Genomic DNA, 18,279 nt, shown 5'->3' with positions numbered 1-18,279 from the left:
GTTCCTATTAAACTGTTGTCTTCTCTATGGTGGTAAAAGGGAAATCACATTGGTCCTACCTTTTTAAAAAGGTCTTTGTCATGGCTATACAGTTATTCAACATGATATTTTGACATTTGTCCTGTGAGTTTCCAGGGGTACTGGTACCCTGTGTGGGGGAGTCGGGAGACAACCAATATCAGACATTTTAGAAAAGATTGTTCTTGCATCAGCTCTGTAATCTAAAAAGTGATTGGGATTCCATTAACTACAGAATCCATTACATGAGGGTTCATGAGACCACCATCTATGGTATGCAATAAAAGAGAAATGCCTGGTATCGTTGTTTTACCGTAGCCATGTAATTTCACGCATTGATCCGTCTCAAGACTGCCATGAGGCAGAATCAAGATGGCCGCCGCATATGAGTGAGTCATGCCGATGCATGCGCACCATGATGATGTCATATGTAAACAAAGCACACAAAGCGCTTTCATTATGTGCACCTAAGTACAATGTGTTTTTGTGTTAATACATTTGAATGGTATGTACATTTTATGGTCAATCGTGTTGCGGATCCAAGAACACAAACATTGATATGAAGTTTTCAATGAAGTCTCACCACAGAGGAGTAGTTTTAATTACTTCTACACCATTCAAAAGCTCCAACGGGGGTAGACTTGCAAGAGGAAAGACAAGTGCCGGTATTCAAAAACATTGGCCCCCTTTATGTCCATAGTGAAAACTGGTGCCAGCGGTTAATAGTTATGTGATTGATTGTGATGGTCCAAATGGAGTAACAAGGTACATAATGTCCACCCGATCTAAATGGTAACACACCGAGAATTCAAGTAGGGTATGTGAAGTGTAGAACATCTTATGTTATCATGTAAAATGAAATTTAGATGGAACCTGTTCTGGAATCAAGAAATCCCATAACACCTGGTGACAGCGAAACAGCTGAAAGTCCATATAGAATCTGACATGCATATGTATGCAGGAGAGGCTATAAGACCTCTCCAGATGAATGATTCTCTGGAGAAGCCATGTTCACAATTCCGTCTCAATACAATACACAGTTTCAAAAACAGTTTGTATAACAAATGCACTTGTACATATGCTTGCACCAATGGCCAACATGCAGAACCACTACAGTGGCGGGCTCAGAGAAGCTCCCAAGTGGAAATCCTCATTCATTACGTTAGGGAGTTAGACTGTCTAGTTTTTCAATCCAGTATAGTTCCCTCTGGTCTAGTCTGCTCCCTAGGTTACGTCCTCTCTGAGGTTTATGTACTACCTCTAGTACATTGAGTTTCAATTGTGCAATGGTGTGTCTCAATGCAGTAAAGTGTGTCTTGCCACTAATCGGGTGTTCCTTGTTCGTATTTTACTTTTAGGTTAATTCCATTGTTCTTTCACTTTGTGAGCTCTGGTCCATGTAGTGAATTCCACACGGACAGCTGAGTCCGTAGATCACTGAACTTGAGTTGCATGTTGCGAAGTCCCTCAGTTTAATCTTTGCCCATGAGCGGGGATGCCTGACATGGGTACCTTTCATAATGTTATTACAATTTATTGCATTGCATTGCAAGCAGGGGAAAGTACCACTCTTCATTTTGCATAATGTATGTTGTGTGCTGGTTGTTGTTTTTTCTGCCTTGACTAACTGCTCTCAGAAGTTTCTGCCTCTTATATAGGCAATTGGTGGTGGCTGTGGGAAAAGTTTATGTAAATTGGCATCCAATTCAATCAGTCTCCAATTCCTTCTGATTAATCTTGTCACGTGGTGACTTTGGCTAGAATACTTTAAAGTATATAGAAAAGGTATCTCTCCCTTCTTAGTATTAGGGTTTAACAATTCCTCCCTTCTGAGATTGCTAGCTCTAACTTGTGCAGTTTCTATGACTTCACTGGGGTATCCTTAGTTTATACATTGTACATTATACTCCTCTTATCACCGTCTATTTTTAATGTATCTTCATCTGAGACTATACATTCCAGTCTCAAGAACTGACTGAAAGGAAGACTATCCTTAAAGGTGCTTTGGATGATGTCTAAGGGTAGTGAAGAGTTATTCCCGTCTATGGGTTTGTGGAATATGTTAGTGATGGTCTTGCCCTCTCGCAGTTCCAATTCAACATCCAAAAAGTGGCATCTTGGAGCCCCCATATCTGTTGTGAACTTGATACGGTCATGAGTAGAATTGAGGAATCTCAAAAAGTCATCTAGTTCCTTATGCCCCCTTCTCCAGATGGCGAACATGTCATCAATATATCTTTTCCAAATGACCAGTTTAAAAGACCAGTCTGGGTGTTTTAAGACATGTTGAGTTTCGAGGTGGAACATAAACAGATTGGCATAGGCAGAGGCCATCGACAACCCCATGGAGGTACCGGATGCCTGTAAATAATATTGTTTGTTTTATCTGAAGTAGTTATGAAGTATTCTTATTCTATTGAGTTTGAGTATGAAGACTTTCGCTGCCTGGCAGTTTTCGTTTTTGAAGTAATACCCATTTCAGCGCCTCCATACTCCATGGTGTAGAATGGACGTGTAGAGTCTCTGGACATCGATGGATACTAAGATGTCATCACGTTGTAATAGTCCAATATCTTTCAGTATGTTAAGGAAATGTGCTGCATGCACTGGGCATTATAATAGCTGGCATCCATTATTACAATTGCCCCTCCTTTTGTCTGTTGGTTTTATTGTCGGTGTCTAATTAATCTACTCTGATGTTTTTGAATGTTGTGGTGTGCAGTCTTTTGGAAATTAGTCTTCTTAAGATCCATAGACATCTGTTTTTCAAAGCAGATTAAGAACCATCTTATTGATCTGTGGATCAAACCTACTCTTAGGTTTTAATTCCCAAAAGTCACATGTGACAGATGATTTCTCACGCGGGGGTTGAAGATCAAAAAATACCTTTTAACCAAAGATTTTCTGATTAGTCTATATAGATTAGTCTTCTCTTCTAGGAGGGTAGAGATTTGGGTAGGTACAAAGGACAATCCTAAATTCAACACGTCAGTTTGGTTCTAAGTAAGGTGCTTGGAAAAGATGTTGATTAATAACTGTTGGTTAGTTTGCTTCTTGACTGCAGGTTTCTTGACGCCTCTTCTTGTCTTATTTTTTCTAAAAAAAGAGACACCAGGGGCAGTGGATGAGGTGGAGGCAGTTTGGGAGGAGTGGAGGCCTGTCGTAGGTGTACTACGTTAGATACTAAATTTTGTCCTAAAGGCTTACCTGTCGTTTAGCTAGTGGGTTTAGGGTTTCCCTGTACTTCTTCGCCACTTAATGGTGTATCGCTACTTATGTCACTTCCCTCATGTCTGGGGGCCCTGGGGTGTGGTTTATTGGCACACGTTGGTCTAATATTCTGATGGTGGTCTTGCCACTTGTAAACCATATCGTGTGAAGAATCCAATGTGTCCCTACGGAATTTCCGCACCATACGCTGTTCAATTTCTTTCTTGTACCCTTCTAAAGAGGAATTGATGTCTGCGAGGATGGTCTGTAGGTCTTCTCTGTTCGTAAGGGTCAATAGTTTTTCAGTAAGGTCTTCTCTCTCTGCATCTAGATGTGTCACTGACTTAGACAATTCCTTTGTTGTTGACAGAATTGGATCCAATGAGCATTTATTTAGGATCTTTTCCCATCGTTTTACAAAATCAGGGCTATCCTTACACAGGGTTTGTCTGAGATACTCTCAGACCCCTTGGTATCCTTTTGGCCTGATAGTATTGGGCTAGTGTTGTTGCATGTAGTATTTGTGATATTTCCCTATGTTGCAACCTTTCTAATTGGACTATAAGGCGATCAGGGTTTGTAGATGTAGTGGATTCTATGTCTTTAATGAGCCCCAGAAGGCGGCCAGCTTCTTGTTCGTCGAATGCAAGAGTGGTTGCATGTTTATCCGTAATGGAATTAATTTTAGCGAAAGACATGCTAATTATCTTTTTAGAGAAGTGGGTTCTGCCTGCATCCCATACCCCCCAAAAATTAGGGCGGGAATCATAAAGATGCAAAGGATCCAGTGGTGAGGAGCACACCTGAATATAGAGATGTATTGGTGTGACTTACAACAATAAAGGGTGCAAGGGATATCAGTTTGTGGACACGTTTTGTTTGTCTCTATTGTATTGAACCCAGTGCCAGGGCTGCATTTCTCCTTCACACCTCAGGTGTGCTCCTCACCATTGGATTTTTTGCTCTTCTGCTTTTCCCCGTCTCCCTTGAATTTCAGAATCCATTTACCAGACTACAAGTCATGCCCTTAAAGCATTCTTGCAATGATTTGGATTTAAAAAGTGCCAGAGCACAATAGTTTCACCCAGTTATTCAGGAAGGGTTGCAATCAGTCACTTAGATGGTCGATTCGAAGTGGCAGTACTTCTGATGTTTGTTAATCTGCTTAGAATCACATGCTGTGCATAGGTCCGACATCCAGTGGTCACTGCGGAGTATTGCATTTTGTTTTTCGTAGTCGAAAAGGGGACGTCGACAAGGCGTGTCTGAAACACTATCCCTATAGTGACGTGCGTTGTACCCACAATCCCTCACGCGTCGAGGTCCCTCAGATTGTTTTTTTCCGCCCAGCTTCTGGTCGCCTTCACGCGGAGCTCCTCGAGAGACATTGCAACTCCTCGACCTTTGGTCGTTTTTTCTCTAATATTAATAATCCCTCCCTCGACGCAGTTGTAAGCTGTTCTCCGCCGAAAAGAATCTTCGACGGAGGGTCGAGCGGAAGAAATCCTTCGGCGCTGCCGAACACGTGGCCTGGCCTCGCAGGCCATATACAGTAGGGAGAGTGGGGTCGTGGGACATCTCTGGGTCTTTTCTGAGAATGCCTTTCCCTTTCCCCTTCCTTTCCCTTGGGGTGTTTATCGCGATTTATTGCCTCGGCTATGGAGAGGACACCGTTTAGGTTTTGCCCACTTTGTAAAGGCAAATTCACTTGGAAGGACAAGCACTCACGGTGTAACCGCTGCTTGCCCCTCGATCACAAGGAGGAAAGGTGCACGGCTTGTCGGCTTCTTAAGCCTAAAACTCTAAAAGACCGAAGGGTTAAAAGGTGGGCGGCCTACGCGATGTCGAAGGTTCACCCGCCGCTGCTACCACCGACAGTGACGAGGAACGCGATAACACGACCTCCGCTACGGAAGTCGAAACCCCCTCTAAGGAGCGCTTACGCGCTTCGTCGTCTGTCCCCGGCCCCGACGGGCTCGGCTCACGCCCTGCTTATGGGGATGAACACCCCGGCGACACAGACGCACACAAAGATCCACATAAACACACAACCCACGGCTCTTCTTCGACTAAGTCGAAAAGACCTTCGGCGCCCAAGGAGACGCAGGTTCCACCGGCGGCCTCCTCGGACCGTTCCGGTTCGAAGCCCCTCTCGCAACCGCAGCCGCGACCTGCGACTGGGCTTTCGGCAAACAAGGGCGCTGCCACCAAACCATCGGCCGGTGCGCATCAACAGAAAGCGCAGACCGCCGTAGAGCGTTCGATACCCATAGCGTCGAAAACTCAAGCTTCCGCCAACAAACGAGTCGCCGACAAGCGAGTCGCAGATAGCTTAGCAAGGATTGCTGTATCCGACGCCCAAAAGCGTACGCCGAAGATTACGTCGAGCGTTACGCTTCAGTTAAAGGATACGCCGAAAAAGCCCGAAGGGAAGCAGGGACTACCCCCTTCAGTCAGGGAGTCTCCCGACTCACCTGAAGGTTTTTCGGAGGGCGACGGGACACTTTCCTCGACGCTTTGGGAGAGGTCGAGCCATTTCGAGTTAGATAACCCTATGTTTCCCCCGCCAGACCGCTCTGGGGTACCCCATGAAACAATGGAAAGACTCCACCTCTGTATGGAGAGGATGGAAAGGTTCATGAGCACCCAGGCCTCTCAAACTCACAAGAGGACCAGAGAAGGGCCTCAGGAGGACCCCAGGGCCAAAAATCCGAGGCTAGTTGATCCCCAGCAGGACACAGCCTCAGACTTCCAAAATGTATATGACCTCACTGGGGAGGAACAAGACTTCGAGGAGGAAGAGGATTTCATGGACAATGAAGAACAGAACCAGGAGGAATGTCTGGAAGACAGAACAGACATTATAGAAGAAGGCTTCGGGGTTAACCCGGAAGAGGGACCTTCACACCCCTGGCAATCGCCATCAGTGTATTCCGACACTGATGTCCTAAACCTAACTCCTCCGGACAATTCTCCAGTTAGGAACACGTCTCCAATTGACGATCAGCCCACGTTCAATGCACTGTTGCGCAGAGCAGCAGCGCATTTCGAACTCGACACCGGGGAACTCTCTCCAGAATTGGACTTTGTAGAAAGAGTGATTAAAGAAAAACCCCCGGTCAGCCAGACCATTCCACTCCTCGCTTCAGTGAAGAGAAGGATCATACCTTCGCTGTCCACTCCCGCAATGATCAGAGGGGTCAATCCACGGATTGAAAAACTTTTCACTCCTTCACCCTCAGACCCCCTCTACATTAGGGGACATTCCATTCCGGATTCCCTAGTGGTATCTAATACTAGAAAGAGGGCAGGGGTACCACTTTCCACCAGTGAGGCACCCCCTGACAAGGAGGGCAAGAGGCTATATGCCCTTGCAAAAAGAGTTACTTCCTCGGCTGCCTTCTCAGCAAGAATTGCCAACAACAATTCCTTGCTTGCAAGCTACGCAGACGTGCAGTGGGCCAAACTGCGAAAAGACGCCGAGGAAGCACCGGAGCCTTTACGTACGCGCCTACTGTCAACTATTGGCGAAGGAACCCAAGTGAACCAGAGCATTGTTAAAAACTCTCTGGACGCGGCAGAAACAGCAGGACGTTCCTTAGTACAAGGAATACTCCTAAAGCGCCATGTATGGCTGCGCAACTCAGGCTTTAAACCAGAGACACAGGCGTCTTTGATAAATAAACCTGTCGAGGACGCTAACCTCTTCGGAAAAGCGGTAGATGAAGCCCTAGAGATGGCTAAGAAAGAGTTCGACACTATCAAGACTCTTGACCAGATCTCTAAGCCCACTACCAGGCGCAGCTATGGCAACAAACGCTTTTTTCGTGGCCAACGCCAACACCAACAACAAAATCAACATCAGCAATACCCTGCCACCAATTACCAAACCAATAGTGGGCAGTACAGCCAAAGAGGCCAACGCCGGGGCAAAGGGAGGGGTCGGGGATCCACCCCCAGAGGCTCCCAAGCCCCCAACAACTCCAAGTGACGCGAAGATTCGCGTCCCCTCCCATGCAACACCGGTCGGGGGCCGGATAACATCCTTTCTTCCTGCATGGGAGGAGATAACGTCAGACCGTTGGGTACTTTCCACCGTAGCCCACGGATACTGTATCGAATTCAACAGTTCCCCATCCTTCAGACCCCCGAGGGGATGTCGCATGACACCGGAACATCTTGCCATCCTTCTCCAAGAAGTACAACAACTGCTGGAAAAAGGAGCCATAGAGGTCGTGCCTCTATCTCAGGTAACGGAAGGTATTTATTCAGTGTACTTCCTTGTACCCAAAAAGGATCTAACCATGCGCCCTGTATTAGATCTGCGCCCAGCGAACAAGTTTATCAAACCCCAAAAGTTTCGTATGGTAACCTTACAGGAAGTAATCCCACTGCTTTCTCAGGGAGATTACATGACAACATTGGATATGAAAGATGAATACTTTCATATTTTAATGTTGCCAGCGCACAGAAAATACCTCAGGTTCATGATAGAGGGCAAACACTACCAGTTCAGAGTGCTACCCTTCGGCATAGCATCAGCACCAAGGGTATTCACGAAGGTGCTGGCAGTGGCAGCGGCCCACCTGCGCAGGTTGTCCATCCCAGTTTACCCTTACCTCGACGACTGGCTCATAACAGGGGATTCTTACGAAACATGCTTCTCCAATACCCAAAAGACAGTAGACCTTTTGTTCCAGTTGGGCTTCTCCATCAACGAAAAGAAGTCCAGTTTAGACCCCAGTCAAATCAAGCAATTCCTAGGGGCTCTAATTCAAACAAAGGACGGCCTCGTCTTCCCCTCCAGAGAGAGGGTCCAAAACATGCTGTTTCTAATCCCTCAATATGTAACCGGTCGAGAGGTGACGGTACGCAAAGCAATGCGCTTGCTAGGAATGATGGCGTCGTGTATTTATTTGGTACCTCACGCGCGCCTGCGCATGCGCCCTATGCAAGAGTGGCTCAACAGCCAGTGGTGTCAGGCCAGCGGACTATGGGAGGATCTAGTTGTGGTCTCGCAGGCCTTAGTTCTCTCGCTACGGTGGTGGACAAAGGAAAACATGGAAAAAGGGAAACCCTTTGCCACACCCGCGGCGGAAGCCACTCTAACCACAGACGCATCCCTCACAGGATGGGGGGCGCACCTATCCCATCAGACTGCTCACGGAGTGTGGACTCCGAACGTAGCATCCAAACACATAAATCTACTGGAGCTACTAGCTGTGTTCAAGGCGCTAAAAGCCTTCCAGGAACACCTACAAGGCAAAACAGTAATGGTCCTTACAGACAGCACCACAGCCATGTACTACATCAACAAGCAAGGGGGCACCCACTCTCCAGGCCTGTCCAAGCTGGCCCAAAATATATGGAAGTGGGCTCTCAAACAGGACATGTTCCTACTATCACTACATGTACCCGGGGAACTCAATCTGCTAGCAGACAGTCTCAGCAGAGATTTCCCCCTGCCCAAAGAGTACGAATGGCGCCTGCACGAAGACATCGTCTTCGAGGTCTTCACACAATGGGGATTCCCAGAAATAGACCTGTTCGCAACCCTGGAAAACTCACAATGCCTAAGTTACGCCTCCAGGTACCCCCAGAACCAATCCAAGGGGAACGGTCTGTCGATGCAATGGTCAGGGAAATTTGTTTACGCTTTTCCCCCGACTCCACTTCTCAACAAAGTGGTGCACAAGATGCACCAGGAACAAGTGACCATGATACTAGTGGCCCCAATGTGGGCACGACAACCATGGTTCGCTCACTTGATGGAGATGTCTCTATCCCCCCCAGTAAAACTCCCCTGCCCGTACAACATGCTGTCTCAGGACAAAGGCAGGACTCTGCATCCATGCCCCCAGAACATGAACTTAGCAGCTTGGCTCCTGAGATCATAGAGTTCGGACATCTACAACTCCCGCAAAGATGCATGGACATCCTCAGGGAAGCCCGAAAACCGAACACTCGCCACTGCTATTCTAGCAAGTGGAAAAGATTTGTCATCTGGTGCAAGAGTAAAAGCATCAACCCCATTGACTGCTCTCCCACACATGTGGTCCTATACCTGACCCACCTATTGGATTCAGGTCTAGTGTTTAACTCCATTAAAGTCCACCTAGCTGCACTTTCTGCATACACCACTTCCCAACTCAAAGTGTCGTGGTGGAGGATCCCTGTTATAAAGGCCTTCATGGAGGGAGTAAAGAGAATACACCCCCCGATAGCTGACCCAGCTCCCGGATGGGACCTTAATGTGGTACTTACCAGACTCATGGGCTCTCCATTCGAACCCATGCACAAAGCATCTCTTAAACACCTCACGCTTAAGACTGCTTTTTTAATAGCTATCACCTCCATCAGGAGAGTAAGTGAACTTCAGGCTCTTTCTATTCTAGACCCCTTTGTTACAGTTCACAAAGATAAAGTGGTTCTACGCACTCACCCTAGGTTTGCTCCGAAATTTATTTCTAAATTCCACGTAAACCAATCTATAGAACTACCAACTTTCTTTCAAAACCCTTCCAATTTGGGAGAAAGGACTCTGCACACACTAGATGTACGCAGAGCGGTCATGTTCTACATGGAAAGAACCAGACCACTGAGGAAGACTAATCAGTTCTTCGTCTCGGTGGCAGCAGGAAGAGAAGGAGATGCAGTTTCAAAATCCACTATATCTAGATGGATTGTTCAATGCATCACTCTCTGCTATACTCTTGCTAAGAGAGAACTGCCCTTTAGGCCAAGAGCACACTCTACTCGAGGCACGGGGGCATCCATAGCATTCATTGCAAATGTTCCCCTTGAGTCCATCTGCAAAGCGGCTACCTGGAGTTCTGTGCACACCTTTACAAAACACTACTGTCTAGATACACACTCTAGATCTGACTCCCAGGTGGGACAGGCAGTATTACGACACCTTTTCTCTACTGTTCCTTCTCATAACCCACCGCCAACTCCGGGTACTGCTCGCTAGTCTATGCACAGCATGTGATTCTAAGCAGATTAACAAACATCAGAAGAGAATGCATTACTTACCGTAAAAGCATTTCTGATGATTGTATCTGCTTAGATTCACATGCGCCCGCCCTTCCTCCCCGCTCGGATGGAAGGAACATAGACTTCCTTTATATATCTCTCTCTCTTTTCTGTACTCACTCACGTCTAGAAGGCTCCCTCAGGGCAGAAAAATACAAACAGAGGGACCTCGACGCGTGAGGGATTGTGGGTACAACGCACGTCACTATAGGGATAGTGTTTCAGACACGCCTTGTCGACGTCCCCTTTTCGACTACGAAAAACAAAATGCAATACTCCGCAGTGACCACTGGATGTCGGACCTATGCACAGCATGTGAATCTAAGCAGATACAATCATCAGAAATGCTTTTACGGTAAGTAATGCATTCTCTTATCAGTGTTCCATTTCTGAACCTTTGCACCGCATTCTCAACATCTCCACTCTTCTTCTCCCCCTATCGCATGTCCTGCTCCTGGTTGCTAGAGCCAGCACAGCAATTGCAGATAGGACCGTACCCATGAGAGCAGCAGTGACAGTGGCAGCCCAGAAGGCGTGGACAAACCTTTCATTTTCAGACGCTCATTGCATGTGTCCTGGGGAATGCTATTACACTGAGGCCCTTTGTCTGTATGGAGGGGAGGTCAGGAGGACGCAGATGGGCACAGGGAGGGGGTGGGGGTGCTTCGGTTCTGACAGAACTTGTTAATAATTAAAGCACGTGCCAATTAGTGGGTACAGCGGTGCCGCGCACAGATCAGTGGCCAGCCTTGCTGCTCACAGAAGAAACCGATCACTGTTTTCTTTATGAGCAGGGCCTCTTCCAAGAGGAAAGTGCATTTTGAAGGACAAAATGATGTGTTCTCAGCAAAAGAAGCTATTTTAAATATAGGAAGTTATTTTAGTGTACTAACATTGTAAACCGGCTCTTTTTAAAGTTTTTTAATAATTTATTATGCCCACTTCCTGTATATATTTAAATAATAACGTTAAGCTTGCCTTACTGAGAAACAACAAAGAGAACTGCTACCGTTGTTGGTACGTGGTTGGTTGTTGATTTTAACCTAATTGTAACCACATATAAATCTCAAAATAAATATTTCAATTGTTTCATACCTATAATGTGTCTTAGAACCACTCGAATATAATAATAAACGTTGAATGTTACTTGGTGAAAAACAAAACCTTCTATTTGAATATAAAGTTAACTTAAATCAAAAATAGAGGGCGAAAGCGGCAGAGGGCAGTGTTGAAAAAAGAAAGGGCCCAGTGAAAATATCAAACAAGAAAATCAGGAATAGGAAATATAGAAAAGGCTAAAAGACAAAGGAAATACTCATGACAAAAAGTTTTTGAAAAAGCTAGCACATGTGTTGATCATCACAGCTTTGTAGATAATTTATAGATGACGGAAGTGAATTCTTAAGTTGTGCAGCCAATACAGTTTTTAATACATAATAGTTCAAACATTGATTATCGGTGAACCACATAACATGAAAACAGTGGAAGATTACATATATTCCATCATTAATTTGACTGATATGAATCCTTCTAAACCAAAGAAAAAGAAACCAATGGGTCTTACTAAGCCAATGCCAGCTGTCACTGCTCTCGATACTCTTCTTCCCGATGGCTACGAGATCCTCTCCAAGCCCAGGCCCAATCGGTCTGGAGGCAGAGTGGCCCTGGTCTTCCTTGAATGGGTCCCTGCTACCATCATACCCACTGAACCCTATTCCTCCTTCAAATGCCTAATCTGCAGGCTTGGTGTTTCTCCTTCCCTCTCGCTTATTCTCGCTACCATCTACAGGCCCCCTGGCCCGGTCTCACGCTTCCTTTCTGAGTTGGCAGTCCCTCTTCCCTCCCGACCTCTACCTCTAAACTTCTCCTCAGACTTCAGCATTCATTTTGACTCTTTGGATATGCCCACTGTACTCTTCCGTGACCTCCATGACTCTCTACCTCACCATTCTTCCCTCTGGTCGGACACACCTTGGATGCACTCATCTCATCAGACATTCCTATCTCTTACCCTCTCACCACAGCCCTCTCTTGGTCTGACAATGCTCTCCTCTCACCTGGAGCTCTTGGGCTCTTTAGCCAGGCCTCTGCCAGCACTGCCAGTCTCCTTCTCCGTCATTCAACAGATGAAGCGAGTGTCAGTTTCTGCCTTTGCCGTCCCACCTCTACCATTGACTCTCCCACTGACGCAGCCCTCGCTAACCTTCACCTCTCCATCTCCAATACCCTTGACATCTATTCCCCTGTCATGAGGATCTGTATGAAGCTTGCCTCCAAGCGCAACAGTAGGTATGACTCCGATCTAGCCTCTCTGAAACGCAAGTGCAGAGTTTCTGAACGAAAGTGAAAGGTTTCAAACACATCCACTGACAAACTGGCTTATCGCAAGATCCAAAGGCAATACTGCCTCTCCATCCACTCCAGGAAGAGGGCCCATATCCAAACTTGCTTCGCTGGGTCCACCAACAATATGGCTGAACTCTTCACAATCTCTAAGGAACTTGCTTATTCTACTGCCATTTCCATCCCAGGCCCTCTGTAACATTTGTCCTCTGCCTTTGACACAGTCAATCATACCACCCTCATAAAACTACCTGGCACTGGACTGGTTGACCTCCTTCCTATCTAATCTCCCATCCCAGGTGCAATTGGGCCCTTTCCTCTGCTCCATCTCTCTACCAGCGGCGTCCCTCAGGACTCTATCCGATCGCCATGGCTCCTCAACATCGACCTTGCCCCTCTGACCCACTCGATTTCCACCTTCTCTACTAATTTACTGTGTTATGCTGAAGCCACTCAGCTCTCCTTCAAGCTTCCCCCCACTACCTCCTCTCTCATTCCTGACTGTCTTATTGCCGTTCAGGCATGGTGCATGGCTAATGATCTGTCTTAATGCCAGGAAAACATGAGATCCTGCTCAGTGGGACCCCTGCGCCCCCCCACCATCTTGTGAGACTAAAAACCTTGGTGTCATCTTTGACTCCCCTCTTTCTTTCTCCCCTCACATTACGGAATGGCCAAGGCCCACTTTCAACTCCACGTCCTCTCCCCTTACTTACCTTGCCCCAGAAACTCAGTCTCCAGAGCTCTGATTCTCTTTAGGCTCGACTACTGCAACAGCCTCTTCCTCAATCTGCCTCTTTCCTCTCTTTGTCCCCTTCAACTAATCCAGAATAGGTCTGCAAGACTTATCCTTGGCCACAAGCCCAGTGACCACATCTCTCCAGCCTTAAAACCTCTCGACTGGCTAGCGGTGGCTGCAAAGATCAAATTCAAGACCCCCCCCCTGCATTATCCTCAAGGCTTTTTGGGCCCCGCTACATCCAGCTCTCTCCCCAAATACCTCCCTGCCAGAGCCCTTCAGTCCTCTAGCTCCAACTCTCTGCAGCTGAGACGCTCTTCCAAGCAGAGCATGGGGGTGTAGGTCTCTCTCTCTTCAGTAAGAGCCTCCCTCTGGAATGGCCTCCCTGGCCCTCTGACTTGGGCAAGACCTCCTGAAGTTCCTGAAGCTTCTCAAGACCCTGCTCTTCTCTTCTTCCTTCCCTCACGCCCTACCTTGCTAATGCCCCCTTCTGCCGCTGCAACTGGGAACCTATTCCCTTATGAGTCTTACAGGGTACCAGGCCCTTCCTGACCAGTCTATACCAGCACCCTTCAAGCCTCCTTGCTATCTAATCGCCCCTCCCAGGTGCAATTGGTCACTTTCCTCTCTTCCATCTCTCTCTACCTGCACTGCCCTTCCTGGCCCCTTTTCCTAACTAGCCTGGTGGGTCAAGCATCCCTCATGAATCTGTTCCACCCCCATCCTCGCACTTAGAAGGTAGTCCTCCTCCGCCATCCCTTGGCACTTGTCCCCTCCCACCCCCCCGGTCTCTCCCCAGTACGTGCCTAGCCCCTTGGAACATCTTCGTTCTCCCCCCTGTATTTTTATGCCACTTTCCTGATGTCTCCTATCCCCCCGCTCCCCTCCCCCCCCGGTACTACTTGTTACTGCACTTACACGATCCGAATGTCACAAGGCCTAGTTGGACAGTTATTGTTATTTACCTTCCATTTTCCACCATCCTTGGCTTGTCTTGGGGCGCCTGGAAACACCATCTTGTTGTATAGTGCGCCTTATAAATAATCAATCAATAAATACACAATTTCATTAACTTCCTTATACCTAGTGATTCGCTTAACATATCTTCTTCACAAATGAACAAACCGCGCAACTTTCTTCTAGTGATGCAGTACAGTTCCTCGAGACGTATTTCCACATGTTCACAGATCTCATGTCTGTTAATCCCCTGCAAGACAGTAATAGATGTTTTAGAGTTTCTGGCTTCTTTGGCCCTTTACAGTGTCGACAGTCCGTGTCCAGTACCTCCAGTCTCATGCGTGAGGCGAGCATCTCCCTAGTTGGGAATAGATTCAGCCTTGCCCTAAGAAATTGGTCCCTGTAGTAGCAATTTGGAAATTTCAACAAGTATGCTATAGTGTTGATGAACGGACTATTGTAACTTTTTCTTGACTTATTATATAATGCTCACTGGATAGTTTGCCCAATGCCTTGTGCAGGCACTGATATTGTGTCTTCCAGTGTATGATACTCCATGTTATTTGGAATCTCTGACACTGCGCTGTATTTCTAGATCCAACCAGACCTGCGGGAGCTGATGGAAACTATGAACCGCATGAGTCACCTGCCTCCAGACTTTGAGGGCAGAGAGAAAGTGAACTTGTGGTAAGTCCACCGACAACAGTGGCTACTCTGCTCTTTATTTTCTCTTTCTCCGTCTATTTTTCTCCTGTCTTTCTCGCTTTTCCTGTTTCTTTTTCTCTCTCTCTCCGTCTATCTTTCCTTCTCGCTCCCTTTTCTTTCTCTACCTTGCTCACTCTGGCATCTTACTTTCAATCACAATAGATTGTGCGGCTGTTTTTAATCCACGATACTCATCCTTTTCCCACTTGCTGGTGGTGCCGCTGCCTCCCACCTTTTGGATTCATGTCCTGTTTCTCATTCCTCACGCAGGCTGCAGAAGCTGAGTGGAATGTCAGCCTCGGATGAGCTGGACGACTCGCAAGTCAGGCAAATGCTCTTCGACCTAGAAGCTGCCTACAATGCCTTCAATCGTTTCCTGCACTCCTGAACATGCTCTACTTGTACCCTCAACCCCCAGGACTCAGTGGACCTGTGCAGATATCTCTTGCCACCAGAATCAGTGTAACACATGCCATGTCTGTCATTTCACTGCTGCTGGCAGAGACTGCTCTGCCCACACTCCTCCCATGCCTGAGTTTGTCGCTGGCTACATACTTTGAAGGTGGCAATGTTGGCATAAAAAATATTGTTGCTTACAGTACAAGAATTTCCATTTGTTGTGTCTGCCCTCTGGAATTTATGTTCCCTAGTCTTTCTCCCCATGTTGGGCATTTGCATTAAATCCTTATTATTTTTAATTTTCAGGTTCTCATCCATTTTGAATTCAACCACCATGTTCTATTCCTTCAGTTAGTTGCTATGAAAACGATTCTACCGTTTCCTTATTACAAGTCTTTGTAGTTGTGTGCCTACCCAGTGGTTGGATAAGTCTCAGCTACTCCTGGAGGATCGCAAGCCCTGTCTTGATTTTACCGCTGTGCTCCATCAATATGGCTGAGCCTGCTGCCCCATGGTCTACCTTTTCAGCCTAGCTCAAGTACCTGCTCGTGAGAGGGAGCCCGACAAGGTGCCTCCTTTTCTCAGTGTGTCTAACAGAGTACCAAATGTTTGAAATTGATCGGGATATTGCTTCCTTGTTGATCTGCTGGGGAAACTGTCCACACAAGGAAATCAAATCATAAGGAAATGAAACCTAAAGCACCACTGGGCGACAGTATGTGGGAGAGGATGTGTTCAGACATTTCTTGAGATAGCTGTGGTCCCCTAAATGTTTGGTAACCCCCATAGATGCATTGGCATTGACCGCATGTCTACCCCAAAATAGCAAATTTACCCAAACAGGGAAGATGTTGTCCATCTTGGCATTGTAACGAAATCGTGAGGTATGCATTTAAAACCCGAGGTAACGTGGGTACTGTGCACTGAATTGTAAGTGGCAAGAGTTGTCGGCGTTTGCTGATTTGCCACTTATGCCCCTTCATGGGCAACTGTGAATCTGAAGGTCCGCCTAGTGCCTGCTGTCCCCTTTTATTTATACTATAAACCCACATACGTTGGGACTTTTGGCAGCAAACAGAGGAAGGTGTCTCCATTTATCCGGAGACCCATTAGGCTGCAAGCTGTCTCTAGAACCATGGCAGGGTCCACAGTGGGAATTGCCAGTGGGCGTAAAAACACCATGGTCCATCCTTTGAGCTAGACCATCCCTGCACTTCTTATATCTTTATCTACTGCCCTGCACGGAAACCAATCCATTGAAGTTAACTCAGGAGCTGCGTGGAATTAAATGGAGAAAGTACGCAGACCAAACTTATGGGAGTGAAGTAAGAACCGGGTGACAGCCATGTATGAACCAGCTTCAAAGCGGCTGCTTCGATGGGTAGGGCTGGAATCCAATAGCAGCCCTTTTGGAAAAAGAATGTAAATCCACTCCACGTGCCCAAAAATGAAGTGTCTACATATATTGTAGATATGAAACGGTTAAATGGAAATATATGTGCCCAGTTGTTGAGTTTTAAGAAAATACGTTCTGGTTTTATGTACTGAACAAAAACACTTGAGACCAACTGCTCCGGACCCTTAGTATCACGCGATGATGTTACCCATTCACCAACATTGACAATAGCAGCAGAGCAATACTTACAATTCATGCGCTTCATCCTGTAGTGGCTCATGGATACTAAGGTGTCGGACATGTATACCTTGTGGGGCAGGCAGTGTCTCGGAGACTAGTAGCACATGGGTATTGGAGGAAGTGTTGGGGAAGGATAAGTAGCTTTGTGGTATCCAATACCTCAAGGCATCGGGCAGGCAATGCCAGCGAACACACTCTGGCATCCAGGTATTGGACATTTCTGCTGCTTGTTGGGCAACAAATTATCAAACGCCTTAGTGAGAAGCTGGGCACTGCATCCTATCGCAATGCCAGTGACTGAGAAATCACAATGTCAATGGGATGAAAAAAAACCACACTGCAAAGTTATGACTGGCACAGTATAAAAAGACTTTGCATAACAAGGGCAGGAAGATTGGCACTGAGGTGTGGGGTATGATATTGAGCAGTAACTCCAGCATGAGGATCTGGTCCTTCCCTTAGGCACACAGGCTGTGCCAGGGACATTAGCGAGGCACTGCAGAGACCGATTCCTTCTCTTCTCCGCAGTGCAGGCGCTGTGAACCCGGCATTTCTCCCATGATGGGACTGGGGGTACAGGGGGCTGTGCATCGTACACTCAGATATCGCTCTTCAGGGTACACCACCGGATCACTTTTAGGAGCCATCTATTTAATGCTATAGTTTGATAGACCCAATGTTGGGGCATCCCTGTGTATGTTCTGTTAATGCTTTTCACTTTCCTGTCTGATTGTACAGATCTGTTAGGTTACAGAATAAAGTTGGGGTTTCTATTGTGACCATGTTTAGCATTTTTATTACATTAAGCTAAAAAGCTTGTGAATCCATGTGCAAGCAATTGCTTGGGCCAGAGGTGTATAAAAGCTAGATAAAGGCAAGGATGATTAGTGGCGACCGAACGTCATGGCGATTAGCGACCTTTGAGAGCCTCCAACAGCTAACAGAGAAACTTGAACATAATTAGGACTGTCCTGTTCTTTCTTTTGAAGTCACCAAAGTACTAGAATGATAGATCGATTTACAAAGAAAAATGTTGTAAAAAATCAATTATTTGATTAAAAATTCAACAATAAAAAAAAAAGCTAGATAAACACTACAGGCTAATTTTAACAATAGTGTAAATTGCATGGCGCGGAGCGCTAGCACTTGCGTGGAAATGGTCCTCTCCATGCAATTGGGATTATTTGAGGGATGCAGTGATTAGGTTAATCTCAGTGGTCCTGTTTTTACATGTCTA

At 46.5% G+C, this 18,279-nt stretch overlaps 1 protein-coding gene across 1 annotated transcript in view; it reads left to right on the top strand.

The window, feature by feature from the left end:
- Positions 1 to 17,821, top strand: part of VPS28 (VPS28 subunit of ESCRT-I) — an 86,887-nt gene extending 69,066 nt beyond the window's left edge. Inside the window, exons 9-10 of the mRNA XM_069621819.1 lie at positions 14,898 to 14,989; positions 15,278 to 17,821. Of these exons, the coding sequence (XP_069477920.1) occupies positions 14,898 to 14,989; positions 15,278 to 15,395 (210 nt within the window). The 3' untranslated portion in view covers positions 15,396 to 17,821. The remainder of the gene's footprint in view (positions 1 to 14,897; positions 14,990 to 15,277) is intronic.
- The last annotated feature ends 458 nt before the right edge of the window (positions 17,822 to 18,279 follow it).

This window comes from Ambystoma mexicanum, chromosome 5q (genome assembly GCF_040938575.1).
Source record: "Ambystoma mexicanum isolate Mex_15411 chromosome 5q, UKY_AmexF1_1, whole genome shotgun sequence".
Lineage (NCBI taxonomy): Eukaryota > Metazoa > Chordata > Amphibia > Caudata > Ambystomatidae > Ambystoma > Ambystoma mexicanum.
The sequence above is the reverse complement of the archived record's forward strand: the minus strand, read 5'-3'. Positions and strand labels throughout refer to the sequence as shown.